The 22247-nt window shown below is 50.3% G+C and overlaps 1 protein-coding gene across 6 annotated transcripts in view; it reads left to right on the forward strand.

Moving 5' to 3' along the window:
• fat1a (FAT atypical cadherin 1a) overlaps nucleotides 1–22247 on the forward strand; it is a 40142-nt gene that overhangs the window by 13924 nt on the left and 3971 nt on the right. For 4 of the 6 annotated variants that reach the window (XM_037261545.1, XM_037261499.1, XM_037261509.1 and 1 more), the window contains exons 4-27: nucleotides 658–719; nucleotides 3097–3432; nucleotides 3662–3878; nucleotides 4316–4384; nucleotides 4815–4954; nucleotides 8926–9201; nucleotides 9294–9504; nucleotides 10052–14125; nucleotides 14206–14402; nucleotides 14467–14620; nucleotides 15614–15847; nucleotides 15947–16333; nucleotides 16752–16966; nucleotides 17050–17187; nucleotides 17262–17405; nucleotides 17538–17735; nucleotides 18280–18864; nucleotides 19001–19223; nucleotides 19304–19438; nucleotides 19512–19669; nucleotides 20017–20491; nucleotides 21119–21272; nucleotides 21349–21459; nucleotides 21535–22175. In XM_037261545.1, coding sequence (XP_037117440.1) covers nucleotides 658–719; nucleotides 3097–3432; nucleotides 3662–3878; nucleotides 4316–4384; nucleotides 4815–4954; nucleotides 8926–9201; nucleotides 9294–9504; nucleotides 10052–14125; nucleotides 14206–14402; nucleotides 14467–14620; nucleotides 15614–15847; nucleotides 15947–16333; nucleotides 16752–16966; nucleotides 17050–17187; nucleotides 17262–17405; nucleotides 17538–17735; nucleotides 18280–18864; nucleotides 19001–19223; nucleotides 19304–19438; nucleotides 19512–19669; nucleotides 20017–20491; nucleotides 21119–21272; nucleotides 21349–21459; nucleotides 21535–22175 — 9534 coding nt within the window. The remainder of the gene's footprint in view (nucleotides 1–657; nucleotides 720–3096; nucleotides 3433–3661; nucleotides 3879–4315; nucleotides 4385–4814; nucleotides 4955–8925; nucleotides 9202–9293; nucleotides 9505–10051; nucleotides 14126–14205; nucleotides 14403–14466; nucleotides 14621–15613; nucleotides 15848–15946; nucleotides 16334–16751; nucleotides 16967–17049; nucleotides 17188–17261; nucleotides 17406–17537; nucleotides 17736–18279; nucleotides 18865–19000; nucleotides 19224–19303; nucleotides 19439–19511; nucleotides 19670–20016; nucleotides 20492–21118; nucleotides 21273–21348; nucleotides 21460–21534; nucleotides 22176–22247) is intronic. The other 2 variants (XM_037261519.1, XM_037261536.1) reach the window with 1 other exon arrangement.

Here is a 22247-nt window from a genome sequence, read left to right on the forward strand (position 1 = left end):
GAGCTGGATTTATTTAGCGTTTGGCAAAAAGATGCCCCATCCAGCCAATCGATGAGGCGGAAAGGCACTTTCTGCAATCAGCAAGTGTCTTTTTGGACACACACTGAGGCGAGCTGGAAATGAAGGGTCCTGATTGGGAAGCCATGTGAATTGTTTTTATATTTATGTTAGCTAGCAGACGATTTTCAGATTCAAGGAGGGTTAGGGTTAGGGTTAACCCTCCAAATTAGCTAACAAGCTAACTCCTGGTTTGGCCAGAATACCGTAAGGATTAAACGAGGGCTGTCACAAATGAATCTTTTTGGAATCGATCATCTCTATCGCCAAGAACAAAAAAAACGACTAAAACTAACAAAGGCTTTCTGATTTAGTTGTGTCTCTTCCCCGTTTTTAGATACGTTCCGTGTTTTGTTTGTTCAGCTTGCGCAGGAATTAAGCACTATCCAGCTGAGCTATTTGGGCTGGTCTTGGCGGGGCTTTGCGACATTTCGCACGTGTCCGTCTGGCAGCTGTCTTGGCCCAAAAGTTCTTAACGGCGGGAAAGTTCTTTTACGTCTACACCTGTGCATGTTTTACAGTTGTAGTTTTTATGACACTACATTATTTCTGAATAAAGTGTATTTATGATGATTTAGTGATCATTTTTCACCCCTATAGGCCTTGTTACGACGACGTCAAGGAAGCTGGACAGAGAGCAGCAGGACGAGCACATTCTTGAGGTAAGGCAGAGACTATGAAGTTTAATGTGGCTCAGGGAAACTGTCATAAGGGTCGGTCGGATTTTCAAAAGATTCTGGGTGGCACTACAGATCCAAAATGGCCGCTTCCAACCAAAATTGCAGACTTCCTTCTTTTAGAGTTCCGGAGATTTTTTTTGGTTTTTTGCTCATAAAAGTACATTTCTTCTTGCTATGTAAAACTGTCTTTGGGGGTTTAAAAAAACAAATTCATGAGGGTATTACTCATCAAAAATTGATGCTTCAAATCTAAATGGCAAACATTGTTTTTTTTTTTATGGGTCCCTTTTTGCAGACTCTTGTCCAGGTTAGCATGTGTTAACATTTATCACTGGTTAGCACTAAAAAGTAAAGTCCTCCCCCCCATCCCCTGCCTGTCCCCACCACTCTGTCTTGTACACTAGGAAACTGCAGTCGATGTTTTCGACTCCAAGCTTTTAATTGACCTCGGCCCCGCTATCTTTCCTCGCCACACAAGCCAAAGTTGATAATGGAGCCGTTTTAATTGCCTTTTTTCTCTCCACTTCTTCTTCTCGGGCTTTTAATTACAGTCGGGAGCGGCGGCGTTCAGCTGCTCGTGCATCTGCTGCCTGAGCCGCCTTATTTCTCATCCTCGGATTGTGATACATGTTTCAATTAAAGCTGTAGAATGCGGTTCAATCGCAATTTCCACAGACAATGTTTAAAAACGTGTTTTAAAACAAAGGTACAAAGAGGCAGAGTAGAATACATAAGACGATAAATACACTCGTACTAACAGCTGTTTGTGCATTTTGAAAACCTTGACATAACCAAACTATACTGTATGTGGAGATTCTAATCAGTTCCAGGGTCTAATGGTGGCGACTCAAACATTGTTTTTAGTCACAATATGATACCAGTGTAGAAGTAAACTGCCGCTATCAGTAAACAAAACACTCATGTTAGCATTACGAATTACCATGCGAGTGTTAGCCACTGTCAAACGTTTTTTTTTTTTTTGTTTTTTGTTTTTGCAAAACCAGACGCACCCAGTCGGAGGCGGGTAACTTTGGCACAGGGGGTCGAAGGCACGTGGGGGGGGTTGGTAGGTTCCTGTGCCTGGTTGTAAAACACAGAGAGCAGTTAGGGCAGCTTGTCGGTCTGCATGGGAGAGGTTGAGCAAGGGGGGAGTAGCAAAGTGGGACATGCCGGGGCATGCTAAGGAATCAGGTCCCTGGACCAGGAAGAGTGGAAAGAAGAAACAACAGAAGGGGGAAAGGCGGAGGGAGGCTGAACATCTGCTGTGAACAGTGGGCTTACACAGCATGCCTTTAGCGCAACCTAGATCACTACCTGAGTGCTACGCAACTGGGCAAACACACATCCTTATCACCTCATGTGTATGACTGAGGCACACAAGTGCAAAAGGTGCAATTTCTAAGTTGAAGTACTTGTGTATAAAAACGCTGTTACTCGTACTTAATTCTTAAATCAAAGTACTAGTGTAAGTATAAAGTCTACTTAAAAGAAGGTAACCACAGTCGAATGTAAGTTACACTATTGAAATGTAAGATTTTAAACCATTGTGAAATGTAACAAGCTAACCAGCTAAATCGTCAACTTTTTTTTTTTACACTATTAATATTTTTCCCCACAACACTACTACTATAGTTGTTTGCTAGCTTGCTAACCACGCAACTGAAAATACTGCCATCTACTGGTTGGAGTCTGATACTGCACTAAACTCATTCAATTCTCATTAAAAAAAACAATAACATTAAATTAACAACTTGTCTTTATCACATGAGCCCAGGTTCATTCCCAACATTCTCCATGAACACGGTGTTGCACGCTAACAGCTAATAGAACTAGCCAACCAATCCTTCTTAAGTCCTTCTCTTGTATCAATGGTGCATTTTGGCAGAAATCCGCAGACGCCCCAAACAACTACATTAGCAGGCTAATTGAAATGACGCTAGCAAATGGTGTGTAGCTGGAAGGTGCTTCTTAATGGCGGCGACATTTGTTGTGCACTTGCGGCGTCTCATGCCAGCAGTACTGTGACTGCGCGTTCAGTTGTGTTTTTTTTTTTCCCATTCCCTGAGTAAAAGCCTCAATAATGACACAAAGCTACATCTGTTCTTTGTGTAAAAGTCAGAATGGATACCGCTTTGGCAATCCGAATGCTTTGAGTCATCATAGCATGAATGTTGCAGTCCAGCACAGAATTCAAAACGTAGCCATCGTCCATATGTCAACCTACATTAAGCAGGAAGCGGCCCAAGTTTCTACCAAAGTTGTACAATTCCCAAAATTGTCAGTGTTCCCAACGGAAAGGCTTTTAAAAGCATCACACTTCTGCTAAATTAAATCTTATTCCAATTATTTCTACCAACAGGTCACCATCTCCGACCACGGCATTCCGGCCAAATCCACCACGGTGCGCGTCATCGTGCGTGTGCTGGACGAGAACGACAACCGTCCGCTCTTCCTGGAGAAGATCTACAAGATCAAGCTTCCCGAGCGCGAGCGGATCCCCGAGAAAGAGCGGCCCGCCGCCCGGAGAGACCCCGTGTACCGCGTCTTGGCCTCCGACCGCGACCACGGCGCCAACGCCGAGATCTCGTACAGCGTGGAGGAGGGCGACGAGCACGGCAAGTTCTTCATCGAACCCAAGACGGGAGCCGTGTCATCCAAGAAGTTCTCGTCGGCTGGGGAGTACGACATCCTCACGGTGAGTTTTTGAAAGTCGGAGGCGGGCGCCCCCGCCGTGAGAGTCTCTGAGGGAGAGACAGCGCAAGGAAGATTGTCTTGGCTGACAATCTCCTTCCCGCTTTACTCTCTCCATAAGACGAAAAATCGATATGAATATGTAGATTGTGTGTGTGTCGCCCATATGAATTAGTTGCAATAAAAAAAGAGCACACAGAAGCTAACGCGCTATCATTACCTGACCGTGTCAGATCAAAGCGGTGGACAACGGGCGCCCTCAGAAGTCGTCCACGTGTCGCCTTCACATCGAGTGGATCCCCAAGCCGGAGATTCCGGCCGACGCCGCCCCGCTGGTCTTCGAGGAGTCGCCCTTTTCATTTTCCGTGATGGAAAGCGACCCCGTGGCGCACATGGTGGGCGTCGTGGCCACCGAGGCGGCGGACATTCCCGTGTGGTTCGAGATCACAGGTAGCCGACGCCGCACATTTATGTTGCGGCTATTCAGCTTTCTAGTGAAATGTATTGGTCTAGTCATGTGACTTGTGACATCAGCAGAGAGACTGGAAGAGCCACAGAAAGTCCTAGATTAGGACCAGATCGAAAGTTACCGGTATGCATCAAAAAAAGAAAAGTTTCGAAAAGTACAATTCCTTTAAAGGGAAGAGTGCATTTTAAGTTTGTCAAAAGTTCACCCGACAACTAATTTGAGTCTTCAAACGGAACCCGGTTTTGAAATCCACAAAATAACTCCGATTTTGTTCAGTGTAGCGCTAACTTGTCCCATTTTATGACCTCTCAAAAAAAACTTGGATTGAACTTTCCTGGCACATTTCCTTCTCCTCCTCAAGCACCATCCCGTGATTTCTTTCTTTCTTCCCTCTCTGGTGCGTTGTCACGCTTTCAAGGCGGCATAGAGGACACTGAGACGTTTTACGTCCTTCAGACGACTTGCGACCACAACTGTACAGCAGAAGGTAGCTGCTGGCAAACTCGGTGTCGTTTCGTGCCTCACGTTTACCCTCCACTCCATTCGATTTGAACATTGTTTACCTTTTACTTTCACATTGTCAGTATGTTCTTATCGCCTTTATCTATTGTGTTGAGTGTTTTATTTCTGTTGTTTTTAGCTTGGGCGCGTTTACATGACAACAAAAGAAAACACTGCAATGTGCATGCCAGGCCTGTAGGTGGCAGTGTCACTTTGGAATGACACAACACCACAATCAATAAATCGCAACAAAATGATGAGTTAACCAAGAGCAGTTGTCATGTAAATAAATGTCAGAATTTTTTTTTTAGACACATCTGGTACAAAACTCCACCTCCGACCCTTGAGTTATCTCCCCTTTGAGTGTTGTGAGCATACAAACTCCATCTTTTATTTGATGGTCCTCTTTCTCCCAGGCGGAAACTACGACAGCCGCTTTGACGTGGGCAAGGCCAGCGGCACCATTATTGTGGCGAGGCCGCTGGATGCCGAGCAGAAGTCCAACTACAACCTGACGGTGGAAGCCACGGACGGGACCAGGACGGTTAGCACACAGGTAAGGAAACCGATGGAAAATCTTTTTTGACTTGACCGCCATATTCGGTCAGCTCGGGTAATTAGATTTGTTTCGCGCATCGGTAATTAGCTTTTTCTAGTTTGTAGATAATAAATTTTGCCTGCAGTGGTTAATCGCTTGTCATTTGATTGTTGTGCGAATCAATTCTGTGAAATGAGACTTGCGCTAATGAAGGCTGACGTGTTTTAACGATGCTAATCAGCATACTGCGGCAATTAAAAAAAAAATCCTTTCCTGAAATTTGAGGAATAATGCCAATAAAATTCATCCCTTCCTGCAGTTGTAATTTCACCATCATAAAAGTCATTTTGAGCAATATTTTAGCATAGCCAATTAGCATATAAGTCAAGGTTTTTTTTAAAAATGATGAATGAGTCTATTTTTACGGTAATGTAATAATGATCTTGTACGTGCACAACAAAGGATTTTTAATCATTACTAAATCTGTGCTTAACAATTTATATTTCCAAGAAGAGAATGACATAGAAACCCGACTTAAATTCTTATCATAAATGGCGCTTCTTTTATTTCCAAGAAAAAGCGACATCGGGAGTAGTTTGCTTGAAATTTGTAACTGTAAATGAATATGCAAATGTGCATCTTCACGCTTGGAGAAAAGTGTCTGCGTTTTTCTTGCGATGCCGTTCTCACGGTCACGCTTTGTCTGTGAGATTTAGCGATGTAGCGACATGCTAGTTTTGCGGGGTCTTCCACGCTCCGCCGTTGCCACCCTTTGTCCTTGGTGGCGAAAGAATCCGTTTGTTGTCGCTGGCTATGAATGCGGCCTTTCATCATCACGCTTCTTCTCGGTTGAAGCCGAGCCGAGCCGCCCTCGCTCATCCGCAGCGCGTCCTTTCATTTAGTGCAACACTTCTTTTTTGCTTGCTACCATCTTACAAGCAACAAACATCAACTCGTACTTCAATGAATTGCACTGAAAGGTGAACCGATTCTTGTCATTTTTGTCACAAATTTGCCTGTTTTATAAAAGTTTCTTTACAGGCAGAATTGAATATCAAACTTACATTCTTGTCATTTTGCAAAATGAATCATGGTAATGAAATTAAAGAGCAAATTTGACGTTTTCTTAAATAGATCAAATTGGCCTGCGTTAATTAGCATAGTTTGAAATTCAGATCATTTCCTTAAAAAATTACACGTAAATTTGTGAAATGTGGATGACCAAGGGACGACTAGACGGGCTGACCTCAATAGATGTGTGTGGGAGCTCAGTGGGAACACGCAAGCCCCAAATCACGAGTTGTCGTTGCAAACTCGATTCTCTGGAGACAACATATAAGTTTTGTTTGCCTTTCATTCAGGCTTGCCGAGTTTGTCTCCAAATTAGACTGGGTGGGCGATCACACGCATTGCAAAGGCGACCTCGTGAAAGTTCTGCTCCATTATCTTGTCTTCAATCAAAGTCATGTGGAAGCTACGCCTGACACGCTACGTTGGCCTATTTTCACTGGCTTTCTTCACTTTTTTCTTTTAACAACATGCTTACACGTATACCGGGCTCTTTTCATGACATGGCAGGAAGAGATGTATGTAGTATGGTGTTAATCCTGTTTTGGTAACATGTGTGCGTGCCCGTTGCCAGTACCCGCAACCTGCCACCTGGCAGGGGGGCCCGGTCTTTCCAAAGCCAGTCCCAGTTGGGGGGAGATCGGCACAAAACACCCCCCCGCCCCTTCCTAATTCTGCACAAAAGGTTACTTCATCACATTGAATCCATCTTCCTTCCTAAGAGTCCTTTGTCATGTTTCAAGTCGGAAGGACCGGAGGATTGAGCAAATGCTAACACTTGACATGCTAACATAAGGCGAGAATGGTACTCTACGCAAAGTTCCGACAGACTGATAATGATTTTGGGTGTAAAATATCTTATTTAACAACATTCTAGCTTGCTAATAGTTGGTGTGATAAAAATAAATTGACGAGTTAGGTAGCACTAAGAGGATGTTACAAATGATGCTAGCATTTTGCTAGCATGATAGCAATTGATGTTCTAACTAGCATATAGCAATATACAGAAATAACTAAAGCAGATAAATAAGTACCAAAGTGAGAGTGATGAATAACAGTCGAAAACCGTTCAATAAAGATTTGATCCCACCGCGTAGCCATTTTGAATGAAAAGAAACAAACCGCTAACATGCTAACACTTGCCTTTCCTGGCAGCGTTGTTCTTCTCAGCCATTTTGTCTTTGCACCTTTCGCTCACAAGCATATGTTTTGTAAATTCGATCTTTTATTCCCCGCTTCCATTTCTGTTATTTCACCCTCACAGCTTCTTTTTCTTCCCTTCCCAACCCGTCCTACAGTGTGGCTCCATATGTCATGTGTACACACACAGTCACAGTCACGCCTCTGCACAGCATTCCCTGGAGGAGGCTATGCACACACAATCACGCACACGCACAACCTTAGCATTTGCAATGTTGTTTGCGATGTAGCCGTTTTGTGATCACTTGTCCCCGCGTCGATGACGTCTGGTTTGCATTGAGTGAAGTGATGATTCCATATGGTGATGGTAACATATTCCAACAAAATGGTAATTGGGTCACTTGAAGCATGTGTGTGTTTGTTTGTGTGTGTTGTGAGACATCAGGGATCTGCTGCTTTCTGATGTCTGGCATGACATGAGAAGACATGCCTGGAATGGCTGCTTAAGCGCGCAAGCATGCAACAGAGGCCCCATTCCTGAGTGCCACTTCTGGGCAAGAGAGTGTGATGCAAAAGGTTCCCTAAGGAAGCGGCTCGCTAGCCCACCGTCCAGAGGTTTCTTGAAAATCCAGCTCTCAAAGCCTGATTCACTCAGCAACATGACATTTGGTAGATGTGTCTAATATGAATTAGGGAGGAAAGAAAAAAAAAGATTCTGCCATTTTGGTTCAAAGTTGCACGTTGGCTTGGTCGATCCATTCAGTCTTAGATATAATTTCGCTCTGAACGCCAGATTTACTGGGCAACGTGACATTTGTGTGGCGAATGAATCAGGACAAAAACGTCTCATGATTCCAAGGAAGCCCATTTGCTTTGAAACACATTTTCGCATCATTGAAAGATTTCATTCTTTGAGATTTGGTCCGGTTGCAATCAGATTTGGACCACGTATACTCGACAGATGGGCGAGACGGAATTGCCAGGGATTTGAATATTCGTGTGGGCGGAGCTTGATCATGCCGGTGAAGTTTGACGACTCGCCAGCTTCGGTATTCCACGGCAGTCTGCGATTAGCGGTAGCGGACCTTGACACTCAACACGAGCGAGCCCGGTGAGGCGCATTGCCAGCATGGCGGCGGGCTATCGCTCCTCTCAGGTTCCGCCCGTGTGTGTCGTAGAGCTCAGCAAACAGCGTTACGACCCACAAGAGTGGAGCTGCACAGCTTTGTCTTATTTATTTTCACCTCCTTAAGGGATATCACCCCCTGGTGTCTGGTATGCAGGTGTCTAATCGGGCCTGATCCCTTTGTTCCCCATGTTTGGCGACGTTCGCTGTGAAGCCGAGATGGCATTCCAGCAGCTCTCCGTAATCCTCTGTCGGAAGTCCAGCAGACGAGTGGCTGGTGTTGATAAAACACTCTCCCGGTGGAATTTTACAGCTTGGTGGATGATGTTTGGAGTACACAAAAGCGGCACTGGGGTTTTTTTCTTTTCTGCTGATCAAAGGCAGAGAGGAACATGTATGGACATTTGGGGCACAGATTTGACTTTGTGGAAGGACTCGGAAGAAGTCTTTCATCTATTCCAATGCATCATTGCTGTCACATTTTTGTTCCATCCACATTTAAAACATTTCCCAGTTCATCATTTTGACATGGTAAAATGGTAACACCAAGATGAGGTTGATATTTGAAATAAAAACCAAATCGCCAAAACGTCACGCGACCGTTATCGAGGGATTGCAAGAATGCTAATGACAAAAACTCGGTCCTCACCAACAGGTGCTCATCCGCATCATCGATACCAACAACCACCGGCCCGAGTTCTCCCGCGCCAAGTACGAAGTCAGCGTGCCCGAGGACGTGCCGGTGGGAAGCGAAGTGCTCCGTGTGGACGCCACGGACCAGGACGAAAAGAACAAGTTGACCTTTACCCTGCTGAGCAGCACCGACCCCTTCAGCTTGAAGAAGTTCAAGTTGGATCCGGGCACGGGCACGCTGTTCACCGCCGAACCTCTGGACCACGAGACCATGCGCAGCCACGTCCTCACAGTGATGGTGAGTGCGCATGATGTCGGTTTATAAGTTTTGCACCATCCTTGTTATCCCAATGACTTCATTCATTTGTATTATTCTATGTTCCTTCGCAGGTACGCGACCAGGACATCCCAGTGAAACGCAACCTGGTGCGTGTGGTGGTCAACGTCGAAGACGCCAATGACAACGCGCCGTGGTTTGTCGGCACGCCCTACTCGGGCCGCGCGTTCGAGTCCGCCGCCGTCGGCTCGGCCGTGCTGCAGGTCACGGCTCTGGACAAAGACAAAGGTCGCAACGCCGAGGTCGTCTACAGCATCGAGTCAGGTAGGGTCCCGGAAATCAGAAGAAAAAAGCACATTAGCAACATTAGCATTTCGCAATTAGAGCACATTAGCAACCTGGAAAAAGTGAAACTAAGCTCAAAAGACATTTTCCAACACAGAGCTGAGCTAATAGATTCATTCCAGCTAAAATGAGGTCAAGGCAGTTACGCCGATATGCTGACTTTTAAACTTCAGCGAAGGCTTTTCACCCAAATTATGGTGGAAAAAAAAAATGTTGGACTTGAGGCATTTGGACGAAATGAAAGCTTTCATTGTAATGTACCACAAATGAAGTCATGAGTCAGCCTACTGGATGTTTGTTGGAATCTTCAGGAACACGTCAGCGGCTTTGTCTGGAGTTTCCAAATATGTCAGCCATGTGGTCGACCCCCGGAATTGCCCGCATACTTTTCTGCTCTAATGAGCTTTTTTAAACACGTGGCTTTTGTTTGAACCGACAGGACTTTGATGCTTTATCTTTATGACCGTTTTGCTCCATTTAATCAATACCTCACTATGGCAAATCAAATAATCGAATTTCTCTACAGGAAATGTGGCAAATTCCTTTGCCGTGGATCCCGTCTTGGGCACGATCACAGTGGCCAAAGAACTCAGTCGAAGTGGCAAGACCCGCTTCGAGCTGACCGTCAAGGCAACCGACGGCGGCGCCGCGGCGCTGTCCACCACCGCCGTCGTCCACATCGCCGTGACCGTCTCGGACAACGCTGCCCCCAGGTTCTCCGAGAAGGCCTTCTCCGCCGACATCAGCGAGGCGGCCGCTCCGGGGAGCTTCGTGAGCTCGCTGGAAGCCGTCAGCCAGTCGTCGGTTTTCTACCAAATCAAAAGCGGCAACACGGACAACGCCTTTGACATCAACCCTAATTCGGGCGTGGTGGTCACGCAGAAAGAGCTGGACTACGAGGTGACCCCGCAGTACAAGCTGCTGGTCCAGGGCACCAACATGGCCGGACTCGCCAGCAATACCACTCTGGTGATTCATCTGAAGGACGAGAACGACAACGCCCCCCGTTTCCTCCAGCCGGAGTTCCAAGGCGTGGTCAGCGAGTCTGCTGCCGTCAACAGCGTGGTTCTCACTCGAGAAAACGCTCCCTTCGTCATCCGTGCCTCGGACGCCGACAGTGACCGCAACGCCATGTTGGTCTATCAGATCGTGGAACCCTTCGCCCTCAATTACTTTGCCGTTGACTCCAGCACCGGCGCCGTCAGGATCACAACCGCTTTGGATCGCGAGCAGAGGAGCCTTTATCGCTTCACGGTGCAGGTCCACGATCTGGGCATACCGCGGCTCTTCGCAGAGACGGCGGCCAACGTGACCATCGAGGTCATCGACGTCAACGACTGCCCGCCGCTTTTCAGCCGGGACGTCTACGAGGCCACCGTGGTGGTGCCGACTTACAGAGGCGTGGAAGTGGTCCGAGTCAATGCCACTGACTTGGACTCGGGACCCAATGCCAAACTTCTGTTTTCCATTTCCGAAGGCAACATCGGCGACAAGTTCAGAGTAGACGCAAACACCGGCGTGATCTCCATCCAGAATGTCACCCAGCTGAGGAGCCGCTACGAGCTCAAGGTCAGGGTTTCGGACGGGAGATTTGCCAACGTCGCCGCCGTCAAGATCCACTTGAAGGAGAACAAAGAGAGCAAGGTGAAGTTCACCAGAGAGTCCTACAGAGCTTCGGTCCCAGAGAACTTGTCGGAGAAGAGAACGTTGGAAGTCATCGCCGCTGTCGGTAACCAAGTCAACGAGCCTCTGTTCTACAAAATCCTAAATCCCGACAAACGTTTTGAAATCGGAAGGACGTCGGGGGTGGTCGCCACCACCGGGATCCCGTTCGATCGTGAGAAGCAGGACACGTTTGACGTCGTGGTCGAGGTGACCAAGGAGGAGCCATCCGAAGACGCCGCCCATGTTGTTTTGACGGTGACGGTGGAGGACGCCAATGACAACGCGCCTGTCTTTGTCAACCTCCCGTACGCCGCCGTGGTGCAGATGGACGCCGAGGAAGGACAACCGGTGCGACAGGTCACAGCGGTGGACAAGGACCACGGTCGCAATGCGCAAATACGTTACAAACTCAAAGAGCCTCAGGAGCACTTTGACATCATGCCCACGGGAGAAATCACCATCAAGAAGACGCTGGAGAAAGAATCGCTTAACGCCGATTTTGTCGTGGTCGTCGTGGCGACAGACGGCGGCGATCCGCCATTGTCGGCGGAAACGGAAGTTCCCATTACCGTGGTGAACCGAGCCGTCCCCGTTTTTGAGAAAGCCTTTTACACTGTGGAAATCCCCGAGAATGTCCAGGTGCACACACCCGTTCTCCACGTCCAGGCCAGTGACTCGGAGGGGCCTCGTATTGTTTATACCATCTCCGAGGGGGACCCCTTCAAGCAGTTCTCCATTGACTTCAACACGGGGGTCCTTCACGTGGCTCAGCCTCTGGATTTTGAGACGCACCCAGCCTATAAGTTGAGCGTCAGGGCCACCGACTCGCTGACCGGTGTGCACTCGGATGTATTCGTGGACATCATCCTGGAAGACGTCAATGACAACTCGCCCGTCTTTCTGTCAAATTCCTACTACGCCGCCATCTCGGAGGCGTCGGCTATCGGTACGTCTGTCCTGCAAGTCGAGGCCACTGATTTCGACACGGACCACAATCAGGAAATCTTCTTCCAGTTGGTGGAGGAGAAGGGGAAAAGCTCAAATTTGTTTGCTGTCCATCGCGACACGGGACTCATCTCCACGGCGCGAGTGCTGGATCACGAGGAGAGCCCGCAACACCGACTGAGAGTCCGCGCCACGGACGGAGGAGTCCCCGCCCTCTTCAGCGACGTGGTGGTGACGGTGGACGTCACGGACCTGAACGACAACGCGCCCGTGTTCGCCGAGCCGGCCTACAAGGCGGCCGTCAGCGAGTTGGCCTCACGCGGACACTTTGTCACCCAAGTCCAAGCCTCGGACGCCGATAGCTCCGACGCAGACAAGCTGGAGTTTGCGATTGTCTCTGGGAACGAGGACCAGACTTTCGCCATTGATAAGAAAAGCGGCGCCATCGTCATTTCCAACCACCGCCGGCCGCAAATGCAGCCGCGCTACCACCTCAACGTGTCCGTGTCGGACGGCGTTTATCGGAGCTCGGCCCCGGTGGACGTCGCCGTCATCGGCGCCAACTTCCACATCCCCGCCTTCACTCGGTTGGAATACACCGTGGAGTTGGTGGAAAACTCCCCCGCCGGCACTTTGGTAGCCGAGGCCAAAGCGACGGACGACGACGAAGGCATCTACGGGCAAATCACCTACCGCATCGTCAACAGCGTCGCCAAGGACAAATTCACCGTCAACGAAAACGGCGACGTCTTCACCTTGGAGAGCCTGGACCGCGACAGCAGCGTGGAGAAGGTCATTCCCATCTCTTTGGAGGCCAGAGATGGCGGCGGTAAGGTGGGCTTTTGTACCGTCAACGTGGTCCTCACCGACGTCAACGACAACGCGCCGCAGTTCAGGGCGGCCGAGTACAAAGTCACCATCGCGTCGGACGCCCCGAGGGGCGCGTCGGTGGTGAAGATCGCCGCCTCTGACGTCGACGAGGGAAGCAACGCCGACGTGGAGTACTCCATCGAAGCCGACGTGGAGAACGTGGCGGAGAACTTTGAAATTCACCCAACGTCCGGGGTCATCGTGACCAAAGAAAGCCTGATTGGTCTCGAGGGCGAGCTCTATGCGTTTTTCGTCCGGGCCAAAGACACCGGAAACCCGCCGAAACATTCAGTGGTGCAGGTTCACATCCAGATTGTTGCGCCTGAGACGCCCATCCCCAAGTTCGCCGAGCCTCAATACCGCTACACCGTGGCCGAGGACCTTCCCATCGGCACCGAGATCGACGTGCTTCGGGCAGAAAGCGAACAGCCGCTTGCGTACAGCCTCATCAACGGCAACACTCCAGAGAGCAACGAGAACGAGGTCTTTGTCGTGGACAGGGACACCGGCGCCCTGAAACTCCAGAAGAGCCTGGACCACGAGACCACCAAATGGTACCAGCTCACCTTGCGGGCACAAGCTCAGCACAACGGCTACGACGTCGCCGCTTCCGTCAGCGTCAACATCCAAGTGAAAGATCTCAACGACAACCAGCCGGTCTTTGAATCGGACCCTTACCAGGCCGTGGTGGTGGAGAACCTCCCTGGCGGAGCGCAGGTGGTCCAAGTCAAAGCCAGCGACCTGGACTCAGGTACCAATGGCCTGGTTCTGTACAGCCTGGACGCCAAGCTCAACTCCCAGGACATCGCCGAGCTCTTCGCCATCAATGCCGAAAGTGGCTGGTTGAGCACCCTCAAGGAGCTGGACCGCGAAAAGCGCAGCGAGTACTCGGTGGCCGTCGTCGCCACCGATCAGGGCGACAAAGTCCAACACGCGACGGGCACGCGGGTGGAGGTGACGGTGGCCGACGTCAACGACAATCCGCCCCGCTTCACGGCCGAGGTCTACAAGGGCACGGTCAGCGAGGACGACCCTCTGCCCAGCGGCGTCATCGCCATCCTCAGCACCACCGACGACGACTCGGAGGACATTAACAGACAAGTCAACTATTTCATTACCGGTCAGTTCGATTATTTTATTTTATTTTTTCTGTTAGTTGTATGTGTACATATGTAACTCATATTTTCTTTCATCCAACAGCCGGAGACCCTCTGGGACAGTTTGCCATTGAGCATGTGCAGAACGAATGGAAGGTGTCGGTCAGGAAGCCTCTGGACCGCGAGACCACCGACTATTATCTGCTCAACGTCACGGCCAGCGACGGCATCTTTACAACCAAAGCTGTGGTTGAGGTCAAAGTGTTGGACGCCAACGACAACAGCCCCGTGTGTGATAAGGTAACGGCCATTTAACAGCACGTCGGGGTCCAGTCCGAGTCTTGACTTCGGCTTCCCCATTTAGTCTCTGTACAGTGAAAGCGTTGCCGAGAACTCGCCAGCCAGCAGACTCATCCTGCAAGTCTCAGCCACCGACGCCGATATCCGATCCAACGCGCAAATCTCCTACGAACTCCAGGGAGCTGGCTCGGAACTTTTCTTTATCGACCCTGAGACGGGTGAGTTGACGTTGTTCCAATTGGTGGCAAATTATTAGCCTTTTTTGGGCGGACTTCAACATGCTCGAAAAGTCAAAAAGCCAGACGCAATCAAGTGGAAACAAAATAAATGAAGTTATATCTCTTCACTTATTTTTGCGATCCTTCCAAGAAATGCTAAACCTTAGCTTCGCGCTACCTGGGCTGGGCTGTTTTGATTTCATTTTTTTCAGCATGAAATGATATCTATTTTATTGCTTGAAACAGAACAACACGTTCTTTAATTAACTGTCAGTTGTGATGGGGCCAAGGGCCAGCAAAACACCCTAGTGCCCAGTTACATATGGTTTTTTTTTGTTTGTTTTTTGCAACCATCCAAGACTATTTCCCTTCAGGGCAAGAACCACGGCAGCAGTAAAATCCCAAGTTGCACACTTAGGTTGAATTTATGTCTGTTCTACTTGTTGCCTGCAAATAATGCCGACTGGAAGAGTCCCTAAATCACGCGCTCCATCAGTCTACTGTATTTTTTTTTTTCTTCTCCCATGAGAGCATATTCTGGCTCTAAGGCATTATGTCCCCTGCATTTAACTTGAGCGCCCAAAGGGGGTCGTTATAAAGGTGCCATGTATAATGTATAAATTATAGCATACAAGATGGGGAAAATCTGCTTTAAGAGGCACTAATGTTCCTTTTTATCCTTTTTTTTGTGTGGCCGTCTGACTTAATTACACGCTTTGGATGCTTTTTGCACGGTATGGTGCTGGAAAATACATAATTATGTCTTTCTTTTTTTTTGCTGGATTCATGCATACATTAGCTGACCTTGTTCCCTCCAGCGTGAATTACCATAGTAATAAATCAGATCGGGCAAGGGAAGCTTTTTCATTGGCAAAATAAAATACTCAAGCAGTGCTTCGTGAAGCCACATATTTTTCTGTCAAATTTACTGTTAGAAAATATGCAAAAAAGCTTCACATTGTGTCATCTTAATTACACCGTGTCACCTTTCAGGCGAGCTGAAGACGCTGAAGCCCCTGGACCGCGAGGAGCGCGACGAGCATCGTTTCAAAGTGCGAGCGGTGGACGGCGGGGGGCGCTTCTGCGAGGCCGACGTGCACGTGGCCGTGCGCGACGTCAACGACAACGCTCCCGAGTTCGCCGCCGACCCGTACGCCTTCGCCGTCTTCGAGAACACAGAGACGGGAACCTTCGTGGCCAAGCTACAAGCCGACGACGCCGACAGCGGTAAGCCACTCGCCTCCCACCGGCTGATCAGACAAATACAGAGATGTCATATCAGTCAATTTGGGGATAATTGTTGAAATACTTTTGTTGCGCTTCCAGGGCTCAACGGCGACGTGGTCTACTCGCTGCTGGGCTCTGGCGACGGTTGGTTCTCCATAGACGAAGTGAGCGGAATCATCAGCCTGGAGCGGCCGCTGGACCGCGAGACGCGGGCCCTGTACGAGCTGGAGGCCCGCGCCTCCGATCGGGGCTCGCCACGCCTGTGGGCGACATGCCGCGTTCTGGTCTCCGTGCTTGACATCAACGACAACCCGCCCGTGTTTGAGCGGCGCGAGTACGCAGCCGCCGTACCCGAGGACGCGGCCGTGGGCGGACAAGTGCTCAGGGTACAGGCCGCCAGTCGGGACGCGGATGCCAATGGAGAGATTGGATACAGTATCATCAGCGGAAACGAGCACGGGGTGTTCAGCGTGGACCCAAGCACAGGTACGGGACCAACCCGACTACAGGAAAAGCCTGTCCCGCTATTTTGCAAATCAAAACTCTTTTTGGTTATACTTGGTTATTTTGGGTGTAATTCCAGTGTCGGCCTCTAGGTGGTGGCACACTATCATTGTAAATTTTAAGAGTGAAAACAGGAAGTATTTCAAAATCAGTTTTTGCTGAAGTTTGAAGATGAAATTAATCCTTTCAGTGCCTAGAAAAATGAGATGCTACAAAATAAGATAATCAATAAATTAATACATTGATCAAATTTACGAAAATAATACTAAAAGAGTTTGTGGAACGGGAAAAATAATACTTCCCATGACAAGAATCTTTGGAATGTCGGTCTTGGAATGATGTGACTCGCTTTGATTGACAGGCGGACGTCAATCCGATGTAATCTTTTTTCGTTGTTCAGGCGACATCTTTGTGATTGCGCCGCTGGACTACGAGACGTCTCACGAGTACTACATCACGGTGGAGGCCACCGACGGAGGCTCTCCGCCCCTCAGCGACATGGCCACCGTCAACATCAACGTGACGGACGTCAACGACAACGCGCCCGTCTTCAGTCAGCGCGTCTACGCCGCTGTCGTCGGCGAGGACGCCGAGCTGGGCAGGACAGTCTTGACGGTGAGGTTCAAACCACGACACTATTTGACTGGAAATTCTGCAAGTTCTATTTTCTGAGCAATGTGCTTTCGTGTGACCCTCAGGTGGTGGCCGAGGACGCGGACGGGCCGTCGTACAACCGCGTGCGCTACGCCATCGTGGACGGCAACAGCGGCAGCCCCTTCATCATCGACCCCATTCGAGGCGAGCTCAAAGTGGCCCGCCAGCTGGACCGGGAGCAGGTAAATATTCTTTTTGAAGAGTCTTATTACATTCTAGATTGTTCTTGACGTGTGCGGATGTACTTTTCCTCCAGACGTCGGGCTACACGCTGACGGTGCTAGTCGTGGACAACGGCACGCCGCCGCTGTCCGCCAGTGCCGTGGTCAACGTGGACATCTCCGACGTCAACGACAACCCGCCGCTCTTCTCCCAGGCTAACTACAGCCTCATTATCCAGGTACTATGAATATATTTCAAATCTGTTTTTTGACAACGCAGAACGTGATTTGCTATGTGGTTGTTTTAAAAAGCAATTGTTGTTTTGTTCCCACGTCAAGATTGTTCTCATCTGTTGTTGTCGGTCCCACAGGAGAACCAAGTTCAGGACAGCAGCGTTCTGCAGCTCCTGGTGTCCGACCGAGACGCCTCCCACAACGGGCCGCCCTTCATTTTCTCCATCGCCGGCGGCAACACAGGCGACGTCTTCCGCATCGACCCGAACGGCGCGCTGCTCTTGGCGGGGCCGCTCAACAAGAACGTGGAGGAACACTACCTGCTTCAAGCACAGGTCAGATACGCCGACTCGTTTGTCTTCACTCTGTGTTGACTCCTCTTTACTGTTTCTAGTGTGTTTTTTTTTTTTTTGCTTGGCATTTCCATCTGTGATCATGTTGTGAGGGTCCGCGGTAAAAGCCAACGTCTCCAAGTGCCATGAGTGGGCGGAGTTGTGTGCTAAGGGACAGAATGAGAAGATAGAATGATGAAACGGAGGTGTGATGTTTCTTCGGACATTGCGGTGGAGTCAGCAATTTTCCTTCCAACTGTGCTATTTGACCATCTGTGTGTGTTCGTGCGCTCCAGTGCCTCATGAATGCCAACAGTGCCCTCTGCAGGATGTAGAGAAAATATTTTACAGGGCGCCTGTTGCTCCTCGAGAAGTCCGAAATGGCACCAAATCGAAATCGTCAATTGATTTTTTCAAAAGACTTAAAAATGTTAACGCATAATATCTTATGATTGCAAGTGGTTGCCAATCTCAAATTCCTTCTGATGAACACAATTAGCACTTCATGTCGTCGACTTTGTTTCTGAACACCGTGTTTGACTTCCAGGTGTCTGACAGCGGCAAACCGGCGCTCTCCTCAAGTGCCTACATCAGCATCCGCATCATCGAGGAAAGCGTTTACCCGCCCGCCATCCTCCCGCTCGACGTTTTTGTGTCCACGGCCGGCGAGGAATACGCAGGCGGCGTCCTGGGCAAAATCCACGCCACCGATCAGGACGTCTACGACACGCTGACGTACAGCCTGGCCCCTTCCTCCGCCGCGTCCTCGCAATCCTTCTCCGTGTCGGCGTCAGACGGGAAAGTGATCGCCCTGCGGCCGCTGGACGCCGGCCACTACCCGCTCAACGTGACGGTGACCGACGGGCGCTTCACCGCGGCCGCCGACGTCAACGTTCACGTGCGGCAGGTGGCCCGCCAGGCGCTGGACAACTCTATCGCCGTGCGCTTCGCCAGCATCGCCCCCGAGGAGTTCATCGGAGACTACTGGCGCAACTTCCAGAGGGCGCTGAGGAACATCGCCGGCGTGAGAAGGAGCGACGTGCAGCTGGTCAGCCTGCAGCCGTCCGAGCAGGGAGACCTCGATGTGCTGCTGGCGCTGGAAAGATCTGGAAGCCCCTACCAGTCTCAGGAGGTGAGAGGGACATTTATGAGGAAATTCTCTATATATATTTTTTTATTTGAGAGATCAGGCAAGATTTCCTTTCCAGTTTTACACACAAAATTCAATTTTTTTGATCCCATTGTGTTCTTTTAACTTTCTCCTCCAGGTGGTCTTCCGCAAGCTGAACTCGTCGGCGAGCGTCATCGAGGAGATGACGGGGGTGCGCATCGTGCGCGTGGCTCAGAAGCTTTGCTCGGGCATGGACTGCCCGCTGCGTTTCTGCGACGAGGTGGTCTCGCTGGACAGGACGTCCATGTCCACCTACAGCACGGCGCGCCTCAGCTTCGTCACGCCCAGACACCACAGACATGCCACCTGCCAGTGTGAAGGTCGCTCACCACACACACTCACACACACTGGAAAATGGTCCAGCCCACCCACGTGTCTGACATCACCTTACATCCAACAGGTGGCAAATGTCCCGTGCTGAACAACGTGTGTGATCACAGCCCTTGTCCGGAGGGCTTGGACTGTGTGGCTGACGTGCACACAGACACCAAGTACACGTGTGTGTGTCCTCCAGGGAACAAAAACAAATGTTCCGGTAAGAGAACACTCCAAAGACAAATCCCCAAGCTGAGTCCTAAGACCTAACTCCTACTCTGTCGTTCGCTCAGACGGCCACTCGTTGACATTCAGCGGCAGCGGCTACGTCAAGTACCACCTGATGGAGAACGACAACAAGGAGCAGATGAAGCTGTCCCTGCGCCTGCGCACCTTCTCCGGACACGCCACCGTCATGTTCGCCAAGGGCACCGACTACAGCATCCTCGAGGTACGTTCGTGGCTTTTAGCAGTAGTACTGCGGTTCCGTGTCGCAAGGTACGAGAAGACGGCCAACCCGCAGCTCAAAACGGTTGGCCGTTCACATGAGCAACGATGGGAATTTGGCGGCGGGTTGGATAAAGAAAATAACCGAGTTATTTTCAGGCTGGGAGGCAAGCGCAGAGCACTTTTCCACACATTCCGCAATGGCCAGACTCCATAGGGAAAATGTTTGATTCAAGAAAAAGCTTTGAAAGATTTCACAATGCCACACGCGCACTTAATATCTGCAAAAGTATTGGGACACTTGGAAATGACAAAAAATATCCTTAATTACCTCCTCTTTGTTTTGAACAGATTTTGAACGGTCGCTTGCAGTACAAGTTCGACTGCGGCAGCGGCCCCGGCTTAGTGTCGGTCCACAGCGCCACAGTCAACGACGGCGAGTGGCACTCGGTCTCCCTGGAGGTGGACGGCAACTACGCCAAGCTGGTGCTGGATCGCGTGCACGCCGCCTCGGGAACGGCGCCGGGAAACCTGCGAACCCTCAACCTGGACAACAGCATCTACTTTGGCGGTCACGTCCGCCAGCACGCAGCCTCGGCCGCCCGCCACGGACGCAACCTACCCGTGACCAACGGCTTCCGTGGCTGCATGGAGGCCATGACGCTCAACGGCCAGGAGCTGCCCCTCAACACCAAGGCGCGGCGGGCGCACGCCGTCATGGAGGCCATCGAGGACGTGGCGGCCGGTTGCGCGCTCGCACCGCCAGAGAGCTGCTCCAGCAATCCTTGTGGCAACGGTGGGGTGTGCAACCCCAGGCCGAATGGAGGTATGTTAAGTGACATGCTCCTTTTGGCTGTAAAAAAAAAAAAACACCCAAAAATTTGTCGACACCATTTTTGCCCCGAATTTTCAACGGCACCCAAACATGCATTTCCAGTCTTTCACAGCCTATAGCGCCCTCTCTTGGTGGAACGTTGGTACTGCAGTCAAGCAATGCGCTGTAAAAACAGTCAGGACTCACCATAATATTTTTCATGTCAGATGGTTGATTCGCACAAAAGTATTGGGGCATCTAAATAAGTACAAAAAAAAATCATTATTTCAAAGTTCACTCTCATGCCAGGATGTTGATTTGCACAAAAGTATTGGGACCCGGTAGACATTCAGGAAATGGAAAAAAACGACCACCAGGCAAGAACTACATCCAGTAATACTAATGGGGGTGTGCTGGGTTAATGTGCCGGGTATGCACACTCAACATTTTAAGGTGGGGTCGTAATCCTTTGTCAGCCGCTTGACTCATCCGACACTTTAGCCATCAGGCTAATTAAAGAAAAAACGCAAGCTAAGCAGCAGTGAAAAATGGAGTGAGTGAACAAGCTCCGCCCGAGGGGAAATGAGCGGAGCGCTCAAAAGGAAACATGCTGATTGCTGTCTTATTGGACTTCCTCAGGCTACTTCTGCAAGTGTCCCGCCGCTTTCATGGGCGCCCACTGCGAGATGGCCGTCAGCCCCTGCGCCTCCAACCCGTGCTTATACGGTGGCACGTGCGTACCCCGCGGGGACGACTTCTACTGCCAGTGCAGGGGGCAGTACTCAGGTCAAAGGTAAAAGCGTTCAACCTGGATGCCACCCGTCATATTTTTTGGCCTGTGTCGCAATTTCTTTTTTTTTTGACAACAGGTGCCAGATGGGTTCATTTTGCACGGAGAACCCGTGCAAAAACAGCGGCAAGTGTATCGACAGTCTGGACGGGCCAGTGTGCGAGTGCGAAGCCGGATTCCAAGGAGAATGGTATGTAAAACTTTTTGGTAGAAATATTCCCCCACTCGGAGCATGACGAGGCATCTGATGTTTTTTCCGCCGCAGGTGCCTGAACGACGTGGACGAATGCTTGAGGAGCCCGTGCTCCAACGGCGGCCGCTGCCACAACACGTACGGCTCATACGAGTGCAACTGCTCTCTGGGCTTCGGCGGCCCAACGTGCGATCTGGCCGCCGACGTCCGCAACGACTTTGTGTCTACCTCGTGGAACATCGGCCTGGAGGAGGTGGTGGGCATCGTGATCTTTGTCTCCAGCATCTTCATCCTGGTGCTCTTCTTCGTCCTCCTGCGCAAGAAGGCGTGCCGCGCTAAGTCCAAGACAGAGGACGACGACAAGCGAGGCGGTTCCGGCGTGCCGCATTCTTTCCTCCAGAGGCCGTACTTTGACGCCAAGTTCAACAAGAACGTCTACTCGGACATCCCGCCGCAGGTGCCCGTACGGCCCATCTCGTACACGCCCAGCATCCCCAGCGACTCGCGCAACAACCTGGACCGCAACTCCTTCGAGGGCTCGGCCATCCCCGAGCACCCCGAGTTCAGCACCTTCAACCCGGACGCCGCGCACGGCCACCGCAAAACGGTAGCCGTGTGCAGCGTGGCGCCCAATCTGCCGCCTCCGCCGCCTTCCAACTCGGTGTCGGACAGCGACTCCATACAGAAGCCAAGCTGGGACTACGACTATGATGGTGAGTTGGAGCGAAGGCGCAATTGTTTAACAAAAAAATATATTTAGTGACTTTTAAAAGGATATAGTAATT

The sequence above is a fragment of the Syngnathus acus genome, chromosome 1 (assembly GCF_901709675.1).
Source record: "Syngnathus acus chromosome 1, fSynAcu1.2, whole genome shotgun sequence".
NCBI lineage: Eukaryota > Metazoa > Chordata > Actinopteri > Syngnathiformes > Syngnathidae > Syngnathus > Syngnathus acus.